The sequence below is a fragment of the Marmota monax genome, unplaced genomic scaffold, assembly GCF_021218885.2.
Source record: "Marmota monax isolate L192 unplaced genomic scaffold, Marmota_monax_Labrador192_F-V1.1 WCK01_AAM20220418_F8-fsc00050, whole genome shotgun sequence".
Taxonomy (NCBI): domain Eukaryota; kingdom Metazoa; phylum Chordata; class Mammalia; order Rodentia; family Sciuridae; genus Marmota; species Marmota monax.
The window spans coordinates 9928556-9946275 of record NW_026694552.1 but is presented as its reverse complement, the minus strand read 5'-3'; the positions used below and the strand labels follow the sequence as shown (position 1 = coordinate 9946275).

The 17720-nt window shown below is 35.4% G+C and overlaps 1 protein-coding gene across 10 annotated transcripts in view; it reads right to left on the bottom strand.

Moving 5' to 3' along the window:
- Positions 1–17720, bottom strand: part of Alg13 (ALG13 UDP-N-acetylglucosaminyltransferase subunit) — a 78207-nt gene that overhangs the window by 29146 nt on the left and 31341 nt on the right. For 9 of the 10 annotated variants that reach the window (XM_046420792.1, XM_058571650.1, XM_058571652.1 and 6 more), the window contains 12 exons: positions 15060–15132; positions 11295–11376; positions 10731–10893; positions 9733–9808; positions 8194–8302; positions 6297–6361; positions 5876–5976; positions 4111–4232; positions 2585–2831; positions 2048–2161; positions 1706–1862; positions 680–800 (listed from right to left, as the gene is read on the bottom strand). In XM_046420792.1, the coding sequence (XP_046276748.1) occupies positions 680–800; positions 1706–1862; positions 2048–2161; positions 2585–2831; positions 4111–4232; positions 5876–5976; positions 6297–6361; positions 8194–8302; positions 9733–9808; positions 10731–10893; positions 11295–11376; positions 15060–15132 (1430 nt within the window). Of the gene's footprint in view, positions 1–679; positions 801–1705; positions 1863–2047; positions 2162–2584; positions 2832–4110; positions 4233–5875; positions 5977–6296; positions 6362–8193; positions 8303–9732; positions 9809–10730; positions 10894–11294; positions 11377–15059; positions 15133–17720 lie in introns of those variants that run through there. The other variant, XR_009224597.1, reaches the window with a different exon arrangement.

Below are 17720 nucleotides of genomic sequence, written 5' to 3'. Positions count from 1 at the left end.
CCGCCATTTACCAAAGGTATGACCTTGGCCATATCATTTACCTCTGAACCTCAATTTCCTCATATATAAAACAGGAATACCACATTCCTCAGGAGGATACAGTAAGAACTACATTAAATTATAAACATAATTACTTATTAAAATGAATGGCGTCATTGTGTTTATACAGATAGATTTCTATGGGTGAAGAAGTTATTTTGCAGTAGTCTTGTAAAATAAAAACTAGTCAAATGTATATGTTAATATACAAATGATGAGAACAACTATAAATAGCACTTTACTGGGCTGGGGCTATAGCTCAGTAGCAGAGTGCTTGCCTAGCATGCGTAAGGCACTGGGTTCAATCCTCAGCACCACATAAAAATAAATTTAAAAAATAGCACCTTACTAATAAGGAATAGATATTTTCCATTGATAACTCACCAAATCATAACTCTAAATCAAAGACCTATGCAGAAAGCTGAAAATGATTTATAACACTACAGTGGCTTATTTAAACAGAAGTCTGTTCTTTTGAGAAATAATACCTTTTGAGGACATCTTTGAAAAACCAGCAAGCTGAGATAATAACTTTGAATTCTTTCAAACTCAAAACCAAACCTGTGGTCTACTTCATAGCCTTGATGTGCTAATGCCATAGAATCATCTTTTAAAAAGTATTTGACAATAATTGACTCACCATTGTCAGTCTGAACATTGCCCTCCTCTGAATTGAAAGTCTGTTTGCCTGAGCTATGTCCCCGTCTTGCAACGCAGTATCCCGAAGCAGCAGGAACCATTGTAGCAGGACCTCCATGGTTCTATACCAAAGACAGACATATACACATGCACTTTCATTAGTCAGAAAAAAACTAGAGGGATATTTTTAAAGAAACTAACACTGTGAATTGCTGTTATAAAAAAGTCTCTAAGTAAATGTTTTAAAATTGTACTTTTCAGAATAAAAATATGTGAAGTAATGATGAAGGAAACAAAATATTGGAGCTGGGGTTGCAGCTCAGTGGTAGAGTGCTTGTCTAGCATGTGTGAGGCACTGGGTTCAATTCTCAGCAATGCATATAAATAAATGAACAAAATAAAGGACCATCAATGTCTAAAAAATATTTTTAAAAAAACAATATTAGCCAATATATAGGGGTAAGATTGTCTACCTCTACCCCTTATTTAATAATAACTTTTTTAAAAGTTTCATCACACATCTTTAAAAACTCTAAGATGAGCCAGGCATGGTGGTGCATGCCTGTAATCCAGCTCAGGAGACTGAGGCAGGAGGATTGAAAGTTCAAAGCCAGCCTTAGCAACAGCGAGGTGCTAAGCAACTCAGTGAGTCTATGTTCCTAAATGAAATAAAATACAAAAACAAAGCTGGGGAAGCAGCTCAGTGGTTGAGTGCCCCTGAGTGCAATCCTGGTACCAAAAAAAAAATAAAAAATAAAGGCTCTAAGATGAAAGCTCATGGTTTTGAAGAAGGCGTTTATTGTTTATAGAAAAATGTTAAAATTTATACATTTGATTTACTTTTTTTAAAAAAAAGGAAAAACAAGTTTTTAAAAATACTTCTAGTTGTAGATGGACATAATCACTTTATTTTTAATGTGGTATTGAGGATTGAACCCAGTGCCTCACACATGCTAGGCAAACACTGTGCCACAAGCCACAACCCCAACTAGTAATTAGCTTTTTAAGTGAAGCTTTGGTTACTTACAGGTACAGTTGGATAAGCAGTCTCTCCTCCTTCTTCAACTTCATAAAATGTAATAGTTTCTTCCAAGCCACTGGGTATCTGCCCATTCACTGGGACAAAGGCATACTGGCACTCCTTATTCATACAACGCATCTGGCGGTGACTACGTCTAAATGAACTTGCGTAGTTCAGAAAATAAAAAAGGGAAATGTGATAAAATATGGTAGGTAATTTGTTCGTGATTTCTAAGTAACAATCGAAACATTTCAAAGTTGACACTTAAAAATCAGTCCATATTATCATTGCTCAGCAATGAAACTACACTTACCATTTTTTCTGATTCCTAACACTTATAATACTTACCGAGATCTATAGGAGAAGTTATCATAGCTCTGGCAGCACCTTTTACCTGGGCCAGGGTAAAAACTAACTTTAGGGCCCGGCATGTTGTGCCTGTTTAGAAAGTGAGGTGAATCCCTAAAAATGAAGGGAAAGGAAAACAGAACTCTTTACTCTGACTCTTCAGTCTCTATTAAATAGAATCATCACATCTTTCTGAAAATATTCAAGAGCTGCTTTGCTATTCTTAATATTGGTATCAGGCCTACCCAATATTAATGGATACAATACCATGTATCACATGGACACTCATTTTGATGGCATTCTATCTTTGAGCATCGATTCCTCTGCTTCACATTTCCTTAGACTATGAGAATGCAAATATGCAAACGAACTCATTTGACAAGAATTTAAGTATACATCAGTTCTATGCTCTTTAGGCAAAGAGTATAAAAGATACTCAGACTACTAAGGAACTTTTCAATTCTATTGTAATTATGTCTAGTAATTATTTCCAAGATCTAAATAAAGACATTATCATGAAAGTCAGTTAAGTCTCACCTGGGCATCCCATATCCCCGACCTTGTCTCTGAGAGGAATTCAGAGAATGAAAATGTTCATCGGATAAACCATCGCCTCCTGTCTGTGAGTAGTGAAGTGGAGGTTCGTGCCCATAACGCATCTCATGCTGAAGCCTGGGTGCGATGAGGGAGCCTCCCTTGCTATATGCCATAGTCATATAAACCTCTTTCCCTCGAACTTTCTTGAACAATTTCTTCCGTTGCTTCATGTCCATCTCCGACATGGCTTTTAGGCAAAAAAGTAACAAATTTCATAACCAAAGCAAAAGGTCCAGTGTTCCCACACTGCCTTAAATTCTCAAGAGTTTTTCTTAACAAAGCAAATGGATTGCTGGGTATCATGACACATGCCTGTATTCCCAGCAGCTCAGGAGGCTGAAGCAGGAGGATCGTGAGTTCAAAATAGCCTCAGCAACTTAGTGAGAAACTTAGTGAGACCCTGTCTCTAAAATAAAATACAAAAGGGCTGGAGATGTGCCTCAATGGTTAAGTGCCCCTGGGTTCAATCTCCAGTACCCCCCTCCCAAATAGATGGAGGGAATTTTTGTATTTTACATGGATGTACTAGATACTCCACTTGGAAGAGCAAAACCAACAGATAATTTCTGTATCAATAGGTATTTGAGCACCTTTAGTACAGGTAGATTCTGTCATCAAAACATTAAGTCATCCAGTCCCCTGCATCACTATTACTATTTTTAATTTTTTTTTTAGCTGTAGATGGACACAATGCCTTTATTTATTATTTTTATGTGGTGCTGAGGATCAAACCCAGTGCCTCACACTCATAAGATGAGTGCTCTATCACTGAGCCACAATCCCAGCCCCTTATTACTGTTTTCAAAGAAAGTATCCTTAATATCTCTAGCTGCTTTTTTTGGTGGTGGGGAGGGGTGATACTAGGGATTGAACCAGGGCCTCATGCATAGTGGGTAAGAACTCTAAACTGAGCTATACCTCCAATCCTTTCTATTTTTTATTGTGAGACAGTCTCACTAAGCTGCCAAGGGTGGCCACAAAATTGTGATCCTCCTGCTACAGCCTCTCAAGTCACCAGGATTACAGGGATGTGCCACTCTGCCCAACTACTGGCTATTTAGGAGGTATTCTGCTCGTTCTTTGAAAAATATTTTCCCCTCAAGTTTTAGAGCCTAAAATCTATACCAGCTTATGGTTACCATTAGAATAGTGGTTTCTCATTCTGGGACAATTTTGTCACTCCCTTCTTCAGGATACATTTGGTAATGTCTGGAGACATTTTAGTTGTCAGAACTAGGCAGAAGTGCTACTGGCATCCAGTGAACAGAAGCTAGGGATCATCTTGCCGTTCACAGGACAGACCCCTTTACACCATCCCAAAACACCAATAGTGAGGAGGTTACGAAACCCTATGCTACAACAGGACATATGATATACCTTAACAAAAGTACAACACAGGTAAGTAAAAAAAACGGGGGGAAGGCTACAAAATGGGGGAAATAAAAGAAAACCTTAAGCGTACAAACCCATTTCTGGGACAAAGCCTCCAGATATTTTCTGGTAACCTCTTCCTTTCCGAATGGCATTCCAGGAAGAAACAGGTGTCACTTGTGTAACTGGTTTTAAGTCAGCCAGTGGAACAACATGCCTTAAAGTTAAAGATACCACCATGAAACCACTGCAACAGACTTAACTCTAATTCAGTATATAAACCCCACTCCTACTTCATTTTCAAGTATATTTTAAACCTGTTGATGCTAGCTTCCCTACATAGGTTTGGTTGCTTTTTGTTTTTTCCTTTTCGGTTAAAAAACCGCAGAGTAGTTTGTAAAATTTCACAGCTGTTTGTATTATCATCACTGTCTACAACACAAACTGGTAGACAGAATTAATTCACAAATATTTGCTACCCCTCCTTAAAGGAGGATCCAGTTTCCTGGTCATAAAATTTTAAGATGTTTTAAGGACCAGTAAGTGATCTGTCATGTTCTCACTATTTTCCCTGCCTGCGATTATGGATGTATGTGTCAAAACAGAGCCTTTGTGAGCCTGGGTCTTCCTTTATTGATTCATCATGAACATGCTAAATGAAAAAAATGAATTTTATTGTTTTCAGCTGCTGAGGTTTTTTGTTTGTTAGGTCAACATCGTTTAAAGGCTCTTAAAGTTGACTAATAGCATCACCTGGAAACTTGTTAAGAGTTCCAATTTGGGGGCTCCACCCCAGACTTACTCAATCAGAAACTAAGGGGATTGGGCTCAAATCTGTGTTTTCAGAAGTCCTCCAGGTAAAATTTGAAAAGGATTGGACTAGTTTATCTTGAATACTGGCAAAAACTTAGAAAACATAATTGGAAAAATGGTTTAAAGACCTAAAAAGAGCATGCTACACGGACACTGCTACATCGATGTTCATAGCAGCACAATTCACAATAGCAAGACTGTGGAACCAACCTAGATGCCCTTCAATAGACGAATGGATTAAAAAAATGTGGCATTTATACACAATGGAGTATTACTCTGCATTAAAAAATGACAAAATCATAGAATTTGCAGGAAAATGGATGGCATTAGAGCAGATTATGCTAAGTGAAGCTAGCCAATCCCTAAAAAACAAATGCCAAATGTCTTCTTTGATATAAGGAGAGTAACTAAGATCAGAGTAGGGACGAAGAGCAGGAGAAGATTAACATTTAACAGGGATGAGAGGTGGGAGGGAAAGGGAGAGAGAAGGGAAATTGCATGGAAATGGAAGGAGACCCTCAGGGTTATACAGTGGAGGGCGTAGAGAGAGAGGAGGGGAGGGGAGGGGAGAGGTGGGGAGGGGGGAGGGTGGAGGATGGGAAAGGCAGCGGAGCACAACAGACACTAGTATGGCACTATGTAAATCAATGGATGTGTAACTGATGTGATTCTGCAATCTGTGTATGGGGTGAAGGTGGGAGTTCATAACCCACTTGAATCAAAGTGTGGAATATGATATGTCAAGAAATTTGTAATGTTTTGAACAACCAACAATAAAAAATTTTAAAAAAAAAATGGTTTGCTATCCAAACTGTTAAAAATTCTAGTAACAAGACAATGACATGATTTGGAAACTTTTACCCATAAGTGATACCTATATTGAGATTTCACACTTCAGCAATGCTTTAAAGTTCAAGATAATAAGGGCAGTACCAGATATGAATCTGGTTCTCCTAAGAACATCCTCATAACTTTCAATTTAATATTATAAAAAAGCTGAATCAGGAGCCAAAGATCTTAGTAATTTAACAAATTATTATTTCTTACTTTTCTGCCAATTCTTCAATAAATACTGTTACAGAGTTATTCTCATTTCCAACTTCTTGAATATGAGCATTATAATATTTCCCACTTGATTCCAAGCGAACCTGAAAAACAAAAGTCATGATAATACACCTAGTTCAGTGTTTATTTATAGGTCTTGCTCCTGCAATACAAAATTATCACTTGTCCCAGAAACAGAATTCAATGTCTACATTTTTAAAAGAATTGACATTGACAATCTGGGACAATGAAGGAGGCACATAGAACATCATTTTATCTAATCACCACAAAAGCCTATATAATTAGAATTTAACACAAACATTTTTTTCTAGCATTGTGTAATAAATCTTATTTTGCTCATAATAATGACTAAAAGCACAATCTTAGAAGAATAAATCATTGATTCTTTAAAGATGAAACTAACCTGACACTTGTCTCCCAGATAATACTGTCTCCCAGCATACTCCATGTACTCAGATTTTTGAAGTTCTATTATTAAAAAAAAAAAAAAGATTAAAATTCAACTGAACTGGTCCCTTTCCTTACTTTACTTAACATCATTTAATGTCCTAATTCACTTTTACCATGGTACTTTTGACAATGTTACCACTAAAAGGTAAAATCTAGGGGGAAAGTCCCCAAAAGCCATTTTATCAATCTTAATGGGTTATTCCTGTGGTAAATTTATAGCAACTTGGCCAGAAAAGTTTTATGATTTAAAACATAAGTAGGTGAACACTGGGAGTTTGTAATCTCATTGGTCAAACACTAAAAAGGTACAGTAACACTATGCAGCTTTTCCCAAAAAAGTTTTTTTTAAACAACTTACTACATTAGGACCAGGCTTAACATCATTCTAATTAACTACACCTAGGATCACTGAGGTTCAATGAGTTCAATGTTAAAGGCTTATGCTGAAGTCAGTATTTTAAGTTTTAGTTTGATCAATTCAGTCACAAGGAGAGAGAACCAATTACCTATTTCAAGGGTTGGAGAATTTCTGTAAAGAGCCTAAGATTAACTATTTTAGATTTCATGGACTATACAGACTGTTAGAACTACTCAAATCTGTTGTAGACTTAATTTATGTACAATCAAATTTAAATTTTATATAAGTTTCATGTGTAGCACAATATACTGTGTTTTTTCCTACCATTTAAAAATGTAGGGGCTGGGGTTGTGGCTCCGTGGTAGAGCCCTTGCCTACCATGTGTGAGGCACTGGGTTCGATTCTCAGAACTGCATATAAATAAATGAAATAAAGGTCCATCAACATCTAAAATTTTTTTAAATAAGATAAAAATGTAAAGACCCTCTGTATATATCCAAAGGACTTTAAAACAGCATACTACAGCAAACCTGCAACACCAATATTTACAGCAGCACAATTCACAATAGCTAACATATGGAACCAACCTAGATGCCCATCAAGATGACTGTATAAAGAAAATGTGGTTCATATTCACGATGGACTATTACTCAGCCATAGAAAAGAATTACTTTATGACATTTTTCCAGAAAATGGACGGATCTAGAGACTATTATGCTAAGTGAATAAGCCAATCCCCAAAACCCAAAGATTAAATGTTCTGATATGTGGATGCTAACCCACAATAAGGCAAGGGTGAGGGGTGTCAAAGAAGTTCAGTTGATTGGACAAAGGGGAATGAAGAGAAGGGAGGGAGGATAGGAATAGGAAAGACAGTGAAATGAATCTGAAATAACTTTACTGTGTACATGTATGAATATACCACAGTGAATCTGAAAATCGTGTGTATCTACAAGACTGGGATCCTAATAAGATATATTCCATGTTTGTTTAAATATTTCAAAATAGATTCTACTGTCATGTACAACTAAAAAGAACAAATAACATTTTTTAAAAAAAAAATTTAAAAATTTAAATGCCATTCTTATTAGCTCATGGATCAAAAATAGCTGGTGAATCAGATCTGATATACAGGTCTGATCTATTCATCTTTCATTGAGGGTGGTTCTCAACTCTTTAAATTTCAGATGAGCTTACTCCCAGTCACTAAATGTTTCTGGTTACAAGTTATCAAATATCTATCTCCAAATATTCTTTGCACAGTTTTAAGTTCCAGCTAAGCATTAGACCCTAAAAGATCCCTCCCCAAAGATCTAACCAACTTCTAAACCAATTTGTTTCCTCCTTGAGATTTAAATCATATGAATAAGATTAAAGGTACCATGCTGCGTTATTTTTTCAACAGTATGATGAAATGTCTCTTATAAGAAACAAATTGAAAATTATTCTCCTGAAGCAGTAATGAGTAAGTATTCTGTTGATGTTTCATTACCTTTTCTGCTGTCCAACCAAACATCAAATTCTACATTACGATAGATTTCTGGATCCAAGGCTTTGAGCACTTTATAGGGAAAGAGCATCTTCGATGGATTTTCTGGAGACTAAAACACAAATAATCAAGCTATAGACTCACCATCCCTAGCTTATATCCTCCTTCTGTGAAGAGGGAAGCTTCATTCTTCCCTCTTCATTTCTTCTTTTTTAAAACTATGCACATTGCCACCCTTCCCTTCTTAATTAAAACAAGAAAAAAGACAATGAATTTCGCCATGCTTTTAATATCAGGAGTCTAACAGTTCAAATAATCTAAGTTTTAAGATGGCAAAAGGGAAATATTGTCTGGAACAGCCAACAACTCAGGACACTCATAAACCAATGCAATGTAGACCAGGATTAAAAAATTCAGTCTGGCTGGGCACAATGGCACATGCCTGTAAACCCAGTGGCTCAGGAGGCCGAGACAGGAGAATCGCCAGTTCAAAGCCAGCCTCAACAACAATAAAAAAAAAAAAGTGAGGTGCTAAGCAACTCAGTGAGACCATGTCTCTAAATAAAATACAAAATAGGGCCAGGGTTGTGGCTCAGTGATTGAATGCCCCCGAGTTCAATCCCTGGTACCTCCCAACCCCCCAAAATCAGTCTGACATATGGCAAGGCTGTTGGTCGAAAATTACTATTCATGTTGGAAAAATCTAAAACTGTTTGAGAATCCAGTATTATTTAAAAGAAATGCTACATTAAAAAGTCTCTTAAAAAAAAACTGTCCCAGGCTGGGATTGTACCTCAGTGGTAGAGTGAGTGCTTGCCCTAGCATCTGTGAGGCACTGAGTTCAGTCCTCAGCATCACATAAAAATAAAGGTATTTTGTCCATAAAAAATTCAATCTGTGCTAGTCAACAAATGTTATTTTGATATACAGAAATGTTTCTGTATCCTAAAAATCACATGCTAATGCCAAGTTTATTTTGGTCAACTTCTGTTAAAATTTCCAAAAGAATACCATTTTCTCCTGTTTTCCTAAGATTTCATCATATTAAAAAGTGTTCCAAAATTACCAGCATTTGAGGCACACACAGATTACTGTAACAGTATATGCCCTATTTAGCAAGTCTCAACTGAAAACTTACTTGAGGCCCATAGATCATAAAATTTGTTTATCAAAATTAAGAGACTGATTAGCACCTAGTTTCAAGAATAGAAAAGGCATAATTTTCTTCAATGAAAACAAAAACTAAACCTTAGCATCAGAAGACTAATATATTGTTTGTAATTTTGTTTTAGCTTAAAAACAAAAGCTTCTTAAGTTTTTCAAATATCCAGAGTTTGTTTTCAAAATTTTTAAATTTCATAAGAATAAAAATTCAGAGAAAACACACATTTTACATTTTCAAATAGGTAGCACTTTCACACAAGAAAACATGACCAACTCCTCTCTCAGCCCCATAATAATTAGAACAGATCATCTGATCTTAATAATTTTAGGTTACATTGACTAGATTATGAAAATTCTTTGCCTTAGAAAATATCAAACCTTTGATTCTTCTGTTTCTTGATTATGGCTCTCTAGTGTATTTTCAGCCTTGCAGGAAGCACCCCACTCATCAGTCCTAATTGAAAAGATTTAGAGCAAAGAACTTTATATAAATGCAGCAGTTACTGGTCTCATGTCTAATGACTATACTACCACCTAGTGGTAAATCAGCTCAGTTCTAAAAAATGAAGCAAATAAGTTTTCACTCAATACCCACTTTGTTTTCTAAACCCCAAAGTTTTTGACTAAATTTATTTAATAACAGCTGCTTCCTCAGAAGTACATAATCTACACTCCTACTGTATACCAGAGGCAGACACTGAAAAACTCCTAAAACTTCCCTTAGCCCAAGAGATTTTTCTATGAGCTAGATGTATATGTGAAGTAAGCATTCAACCTCAGTTATCATTTTGAAATAATGATCCACAGCCTACCTATACCAAAATATTTGGGTGTAATTATTTTTTGAAAACTAGATTCCTAGACCCTCTGACCTCAAATTTTGTGAAGTGAAGTTAGGTCCAGGAAATTGCATAATAAACACTCTGAATAATTCTTACACAATTAAAGTTTGAGAATCATATGCTAACTCTAAAGTCTCTTCCAGTTAAAAAAAAAAAAAAAAAAAAAAAAAGGACCATGGGCTGGGGTTGTGGCTCAGTGATAGAGCACTTGCCTAGCAGGTGCGAGGCCCAGGTTCGATCCTTAGCACCACATAAAAATAAAGGTATTGTGTCCGACTACAACTAAAAAAAATTTTTTTTTTAATGGATCATGACTTGAATAGAAACACCAAAGTCTGAGCATCTAACAACGTTTATCTTTTTAGTAAAACTTCTCTCTCCTCATTAAAAGAAATGTATATCCTAAACATACATATACAGGTATGTTTGTGTACATATGTAATTTAAGTGATAAACTTGCCAGGTCCCTTCCACTTTCAAATCATGATGCACAGAAACATGATTATTATGTAACAGTCCCTTTTCCATTATTACCTATCCTCAGTTGAATTCTTGTAATCAATACAGGCATTCTCACTTCCAGTCACACCAATGTTTCTGTTCCTTTTGGAACCACTTCGAAATACCTCAACTGCAGTTTTCAATGCTTCTTCATCCACAACAAAGACATCTTTATAGAGAATTTCATACAATATAGCTGAAAAAAAAAGGACCAAAACTTCAGTTGTCAAAGTGTGACATTTTTATAAGTGTGAAAAGTCACAATCCAGCATAAAAATTCTATAGATACCAACAAGTTTTTTTTTTTTTTTAAGCTATATGTAGCGGATCCCTCAAATTAAAGACTAGCAACAGCCAGGCACAGTGGCGCATGCCTGTAGTGACTTGGGAGACTTAGGCAGGGAATTTTGAAGTTCAAAGTCAATCTCAGCAACTTAATTAGACCCTGTCTCTAAAAATGGACTGGGGATATTGCTCAGTGGTAAAGTGTCCCATGGTTCAATCCCCAGTTAAACATAAACAACAAATCCAGCAACTTAAATACTAGCAACAAATTGTGTGAAATCACACCCAAATATTTATGAAGATTTCACATACCCTGACAAATGGCTGCACTTGATTGAAATTGTTTTGAGTACACAGAATCATAATGACCATTACTTGAAGAGCAGAGAAGAATCTGAAGAAAAACACACATAACAAAGTTAAGGTTACATCTTACAGTTATGAAATTTACTAGATAACCAACCAGAAATTGTTTTATCAGTAATTGATAAACTAAATGAATATATTAATTTTTAAAATGACTTTAAAAATGAAAAAGTAAATGCTAGTTATTCCTAAAAGATATTTTCTTGACCGTGACTTTTAAATGTCAAAAATAGAATCACTAATGAAGTTCCTCTGTGAGCCTTGGTCACATTCCTTTAATACACCAAATAAGTCCTGATCTGCACATTTTTAATAAGATGGTAACAATTACAAACTGAGTCACTGAAAATAACAAAATGCCTAAAAAAAAAAATCAAAAATACCATCCTAACTTCTATGAATAACTAGAGAAATTACATCAAATCTCAAGTTCAGACTTAGGGAGGAAAGGGACTTGATGGGATTCATTTAAAAGCTATCTACAACAGCAATATATCAATACATTATATAGGAGGAATACTGCTAGAGAAACTTTTTCATGTCTCTCTTGGAAAGACACTGAGATGACTACAAAATTGAGGGGTTAACTTCTTAGCTAATTCCTTCAATCCTTGGTTTAAAAAAAAAAAAACAAAACTCAAAAGTCATGCTTGTTTCCAGGTGGCAACACATGCCTATAATCCCCGCAGCTCGGAAAGAGGAGACAAAATTCCAAGTTTGAGACCAGCCTGGGCAATTCAGACAAACCCTATAGCAAAATAAAAATGGGCTGAGCATTACCTGGCAAAGATCTAAATATACAAATCTCACCTCAGGCAATGCTCTACACAGTTGTTAAAATACAAAAACTAACACTCCCCTTCCTCAAACAACTCTGATTATATCACACCTTCCCCTAAAAACTTTCAATTACGATTCACGGTTAAAAGTAGTGATGTCAATTAGCATCTGCATATTAGAGAAAATATTTGGCCTTTGGTTTTGTAGGATTGGCTTATTTCACTTAGCATGATATTCTCCAACTTGAACCATTTACTGGCAAATTCCATAATTTTACTCTTCTTTAAAGCTGAGTAATATCCCATATCCCATTGAGTGTGAGTATGTATGTATGTATGTGTGTGTGTGTGTATATATATATATCTCATTTTCTTTATCCATTCATCTATTGAGAGACACCTAGGTTGGTTCTATAGTTTAGCTATTTGAATTGAGCTGCTATAAACATTGATGTGGCTATGTCACTGTATGTTTTCTCTAATATGTGGTGCTAATTAACAATAAGGTGGGGGGCACTAGAGAAGAATAGCATTACCTTAGATTAGGTAGAGGGAAGTGATGGGAAGGGAGGGGAGGAGATGTGGGGATAGGAAAGATAGTAGAATGAAACTGTCATTATTACTGTATGTATATTTGTGTGTGTGTGTGTGTATATATATGTGTGTGTGTGTGTGTGTGTCTGCATGACCAATGATTATGCAACATGTACACTCAGAAAAATGAGAAATTATATACCATCTATGTATATCAAAGTGCATAAATGCATTCTACTGTCATGTATAACTAATTAAAACAAATTTAAAAAATAAAGAGTAGTGATGTCTGAAATTTACTTAAAAGTGATCAAAAATTATTACTCAGCCATAAAGAATGAAATTATGGCATTTGCCAGTAAATGAATGGAACGAGACTATCATACTAAGTGAAATAAGCCAATCCCCCAGAAAACAAAGATACAATGTTCTCTCTGATATGAAGATACTGTCTCACAATCGCAGGGGACGGGGGCAGTGGAGATTCACCGGATTGGACAGGAGGGCAACTGGGGGGGAAAAGTGGAGATGGGAATGGGAAAAACAGTAGAATGAATGTGGCATAACTTTCCTATGTTTATATGTAAATACACGACCAAGGAAACTCCACATCATGTACAACCACAGGAATGGGAAGTTATACTCCATGTATGTATGGTATGTCAAAATACATTCTACTGTCATGTATAACTAAAGAATTTTTAAAAATGATCAAAAAGTAAGCTGGATTGGTGAATGGACAGAGAGATGGATGTATGATAAAATAAGGATATTAAAATGTCAAAAGGCTTTAGGGGATGGTAGGTATATGAATGTTCACTATAAAATTCTTTCAACTTATCTGAATGTTTGAAAATCTTCAAAACTTGAAAAGCTGTGTTGGAAAAAGAGCTTCAATCAACTATTTTTTAGAATGAAGAGACAAATTCTTTGGCATGGCTTACTCCACTCCTTAATACATAACTATAACCTATCTTTTCAGCATCACCCTCCCCACAACTACTAAAGTTCCAAAGGGTCTCCTACTTCCTCCATGCCTTTGCATATGGGGTTTCCTCTGAATAGCCTATCCTTCACATTTGATGGAATCATTGTCTGAGTTCAACATGAAGCCTTCTAAACCCCTCTAGCAGAGAGGTCTTTTTTATTTTGTGCCATTTTACATTTATTATAAACTATCACTTCACTGTAATTAATTATTTCCATGTCTATCTTCATAGTCCCTTAAGCCCTTGAAAGACAAAGCCTTCATTACAGTTATTTAGTTTTAGTATCCTTAAAAGCCAAAACAGTGGGCTGGGGTTGTGGCTCAGAGGTAGAGCACTCTCCTAGCAAGCGTGACACACTGGGTTTCTATCCTCAGCACCACATAAAAATAAAATAAAGGTATTGTGTCCACCTATAATTAAAAAATACATATTTTTTTTAAAAAGCCAAAAAAGTATTTGTTATATTCTAGGGCTTAATGTTTGCTAAACAAATTAGATAGTGGCTATTGGTAAAACAAGTTAATGTCCCATTTTATAATTACCTTCAAAGTTATCTCCCACTATTCTTCTCTATTCCTAATAGCACTTAGTCCAGGTCTTTTGCCTAGATTACTATAAAAGCATCCTTAAAATTCTTCCAGTGTCTAGTCTTTTCTTACCATCATCATAGTTAATATGTTGCATGAATTTTGCTTCATGGTATAAAATGAACTCAAATATTGGGTAGTCCTACACCCACTGATCAAATAATATAAAAGTTTTTTCCTAAAACCTTCTTGAAAGGAAATGTATAGGCTGAAAAAACAATTTTTATATTGAGTGTTCTCAAACAAGAAAACTACCTCCTGCTATTTTCCATGTATTTTACTGGGCAGTAGAACCTTATCTCCACCCTCAAGAAACTTTTAGACTATATGAGAGAAATGGTATGAATACAAATAATACAATAAATACTGGCAAAATGGCTAGGGGAACAAAAATGAAGAAAGCAACTCCAGGAGAGTTGGGGAAGTTATTAAAGGAACTGACACTTGAAGTACAAAGGAAAAGAAAGCATGAAAGCTAAATTATCTAGAAAAATTGTATAACTAAGCATGGAAGACAATGGAATTGGAAATGAGGTTTGGTACCTTAAGATACTAAATGCCTACTTTCAGAATTTGAGCCTTATTCTGTGGTCCATAAGGAATCAGTTAAGGTTTTTAGAGTAACAAGAACAGATCAGCTTAGAATAGTAGCTAAAACCACTGGGGATGACTGATTGGCAAGGAAAAGGCTGAAAGCATAGAATTTTCTCATGTACATTGTATTTTTTCATTAATTACTTTTAAAAAGATTATTTCTTAATATGTCATAATCCAGCAGCATTATTCAATTTCTTTTGAGTTGACATTTACTCATCTTCTTACCTTGTCTTCATAGCCATTTTCCGTGATACAAGTTGGTGGCTTTCCAGGATGGCGATAAAGAATGAAGTCCCGACTACATGGATAGAAAACAAAGACAGGTAAGATAATTTGGCATATGAAAGAGATAGTTATAAGAAAAAGGATTTGTGCTTTTAAACTGCCTACCTTATTCATATAAAATAATCCACATGTTCAGTTTGATTTTTAGGCTTTAAAATAATCCAAAAAGATTAAATGATGCTAATCCAAGGTAACCAGCTAATCACACCTAAGGTCCTATGGGTTTTCCTAAATATATCTTAGTTTTGGTGAGAAGAAATAAAGAAGACAAATTATCAAGTGTATGTATGTGAATTTGGGGAGCTCTCCTTTATTTAAAAAGTGGGGTTAAACTAGGCATGGTGGCTCACACCCGTAATCCCAGCTACTCAGGAAGCAGAGGGAGGGGAATCCCAAGTGGGAAGGTAACCTTGTCAATTTAGCAGACCCTGTGTGAACATAAAAATTAAATTAAAAGGGCTAAGGACAGGCTGGGAATGTGGCTCTGTGATAAGGCGCTTGCCTGGCAAGCTCTTTGCCCTGGGTTTGATTCTCCAGCACAAAACACAACAAAGAAGGGCTAAATATGTCTCTCAGTGGTAGAGTGTCCCTGGGTTCATTCCTCAATACTGGAAAAAAAAGTGGGGGTTAAGAAATTTGGGGGATAAAAGGCCAAATAATAAAACATTTCAGCTTTTACATGCCATGTGCTTTATTCAATTTTGCTTTTGTAGCTGTAATTAGCCAGAAGCAATGCACACGTGAATACGCATGACTGTTCCAATAGGCTTTATGCAACTTTGAATTTCATATAATTTCCATATGCCTTGAAACATTCTTTTGATTTTTAATCATTTAAAATATCTTAACAATCATTCTTAGCTCATAGGACATACAAAATAGAAGAACAATTTAAAAGTGAACTTCTGATTTTAAAGTGACAACCGATTAACTACTTGCCCAATGCCTTCTCTATACTTTTCACTGGATTTAATTACAAATGAGCAGGCCACAAAACACTGACTTGAACAAGTCCTCATAAGAAGAAAATTCTGTTTCTACAAAAGAATATACCATATTACCATCCTAAGAACTCTAAGAAGTCTTACACAGATCAGACAAATGAACAAGATTTCCACTAGCAACTAACATACATTATTATAGCTAGTTTTCAAAACCCTACAGCATTCTTAAATGGCATTTTTTTGTAAAACATTTTTTTGTAAAGACCAAAACAGAACTCCCAAAGGAATAGAATGGTGATTCTCAAGTTTTCCAGTACCACCAATAAGGAAACTTTTTTAAGATTTTTCTCAACTTCCACTTGAAATTGTAATAGAACAAAAGTACTGTGCATCTATGTACTGTGATGCTTTGAAAGACCACAAACTGTTGGAATAGCTAAGATTTCTTTGCTCCTACCAAAATCAATTTTGAGGCTATTGAGAACAATATTGCCCCACTGAGAATGCATGAAAAAGAGGCACAAAGCTAAACACCCAAGAAATCTCCTAAGATAAATATTCTGACTTTCTATAGGAAATACCAGCAGTTTTAAAGTCCTTTATTTTTCCATTCAAATAGACAAAAATGCAGGACTGGGGATATAGCTCAGTTGGTAGAGCGCTTGCCTTGCATGCACAAAGCCCTGGGTTCAATCCCCAGAACTAAAAAAAAAAAAGAAGAAAAATGCTAGAGCTAAGGAGAAGATTTGTAACAAGATTCTCCACTCAAAATCTACACCAAAATGACTTTGCTTATATCTCTTCCTTATATATTATCATCAAATCTCAAATTTACCCAATCCTAGAGAAACTTTAACAGAAAACTTATACTCAAAAACACATAAAAAGGGATTTCACAAAAGGTGACTGGATTAAGAAAATGTGACAACACACACACACACACACACACACTGAAGTTCAACTCAGCTATAAAGAATGAAATTACAGCATCTGCTGGTAAATTTATGGAAATAGAGAATAATATGCTAAGTGAAATAAGCCAGACTCAAACAAACAAAAAAAATCAAGGGTTGAATGTTTTCTCTCATATACAGAAACTAAAGCAAAATAAGGGAAAGGGTGGGGGGATCAGGTTTCATAAAAACATAATGAAGATCAATAGAGTAAAAGAAGGAGCTTGAGAAGGAGGGAAGAGAAAGGGGAAGAAATTCGGAATGAATTTGACCCTACATGTGCATATATGTGTGTGTGTGTGTGTGTGTACGTATGTATGTTATAGGGAATTCTACCTTTATGTACACTTAGAAAGCACCAATCAAAAATAAATAAATGAGGAAAAGGAAGATGAGTACAGGAAGGAAAATGGGGGAGTGAGGAGAAAAGGTGACTGGAGTAAATTAAATTCCATGCATGTATGATTTTATCAAAATGATCCCAACTACTATGTACAACTATAATGCTCTAACAAAAATGCAAAAAGAAAAAAATTCCATTCTTGAAATGACAAAATTAGAGAAGGGACTATGGAGGAGATAAGATCAAAAGTAAAAGTAGTTATATAGAAAATTAACATAGAGTGATAGAAAATATTCTGTATCTTGACTGCATTAACATCAACATTATGGTTATGATGCTATACTATAGTTTTTTCCAAGAC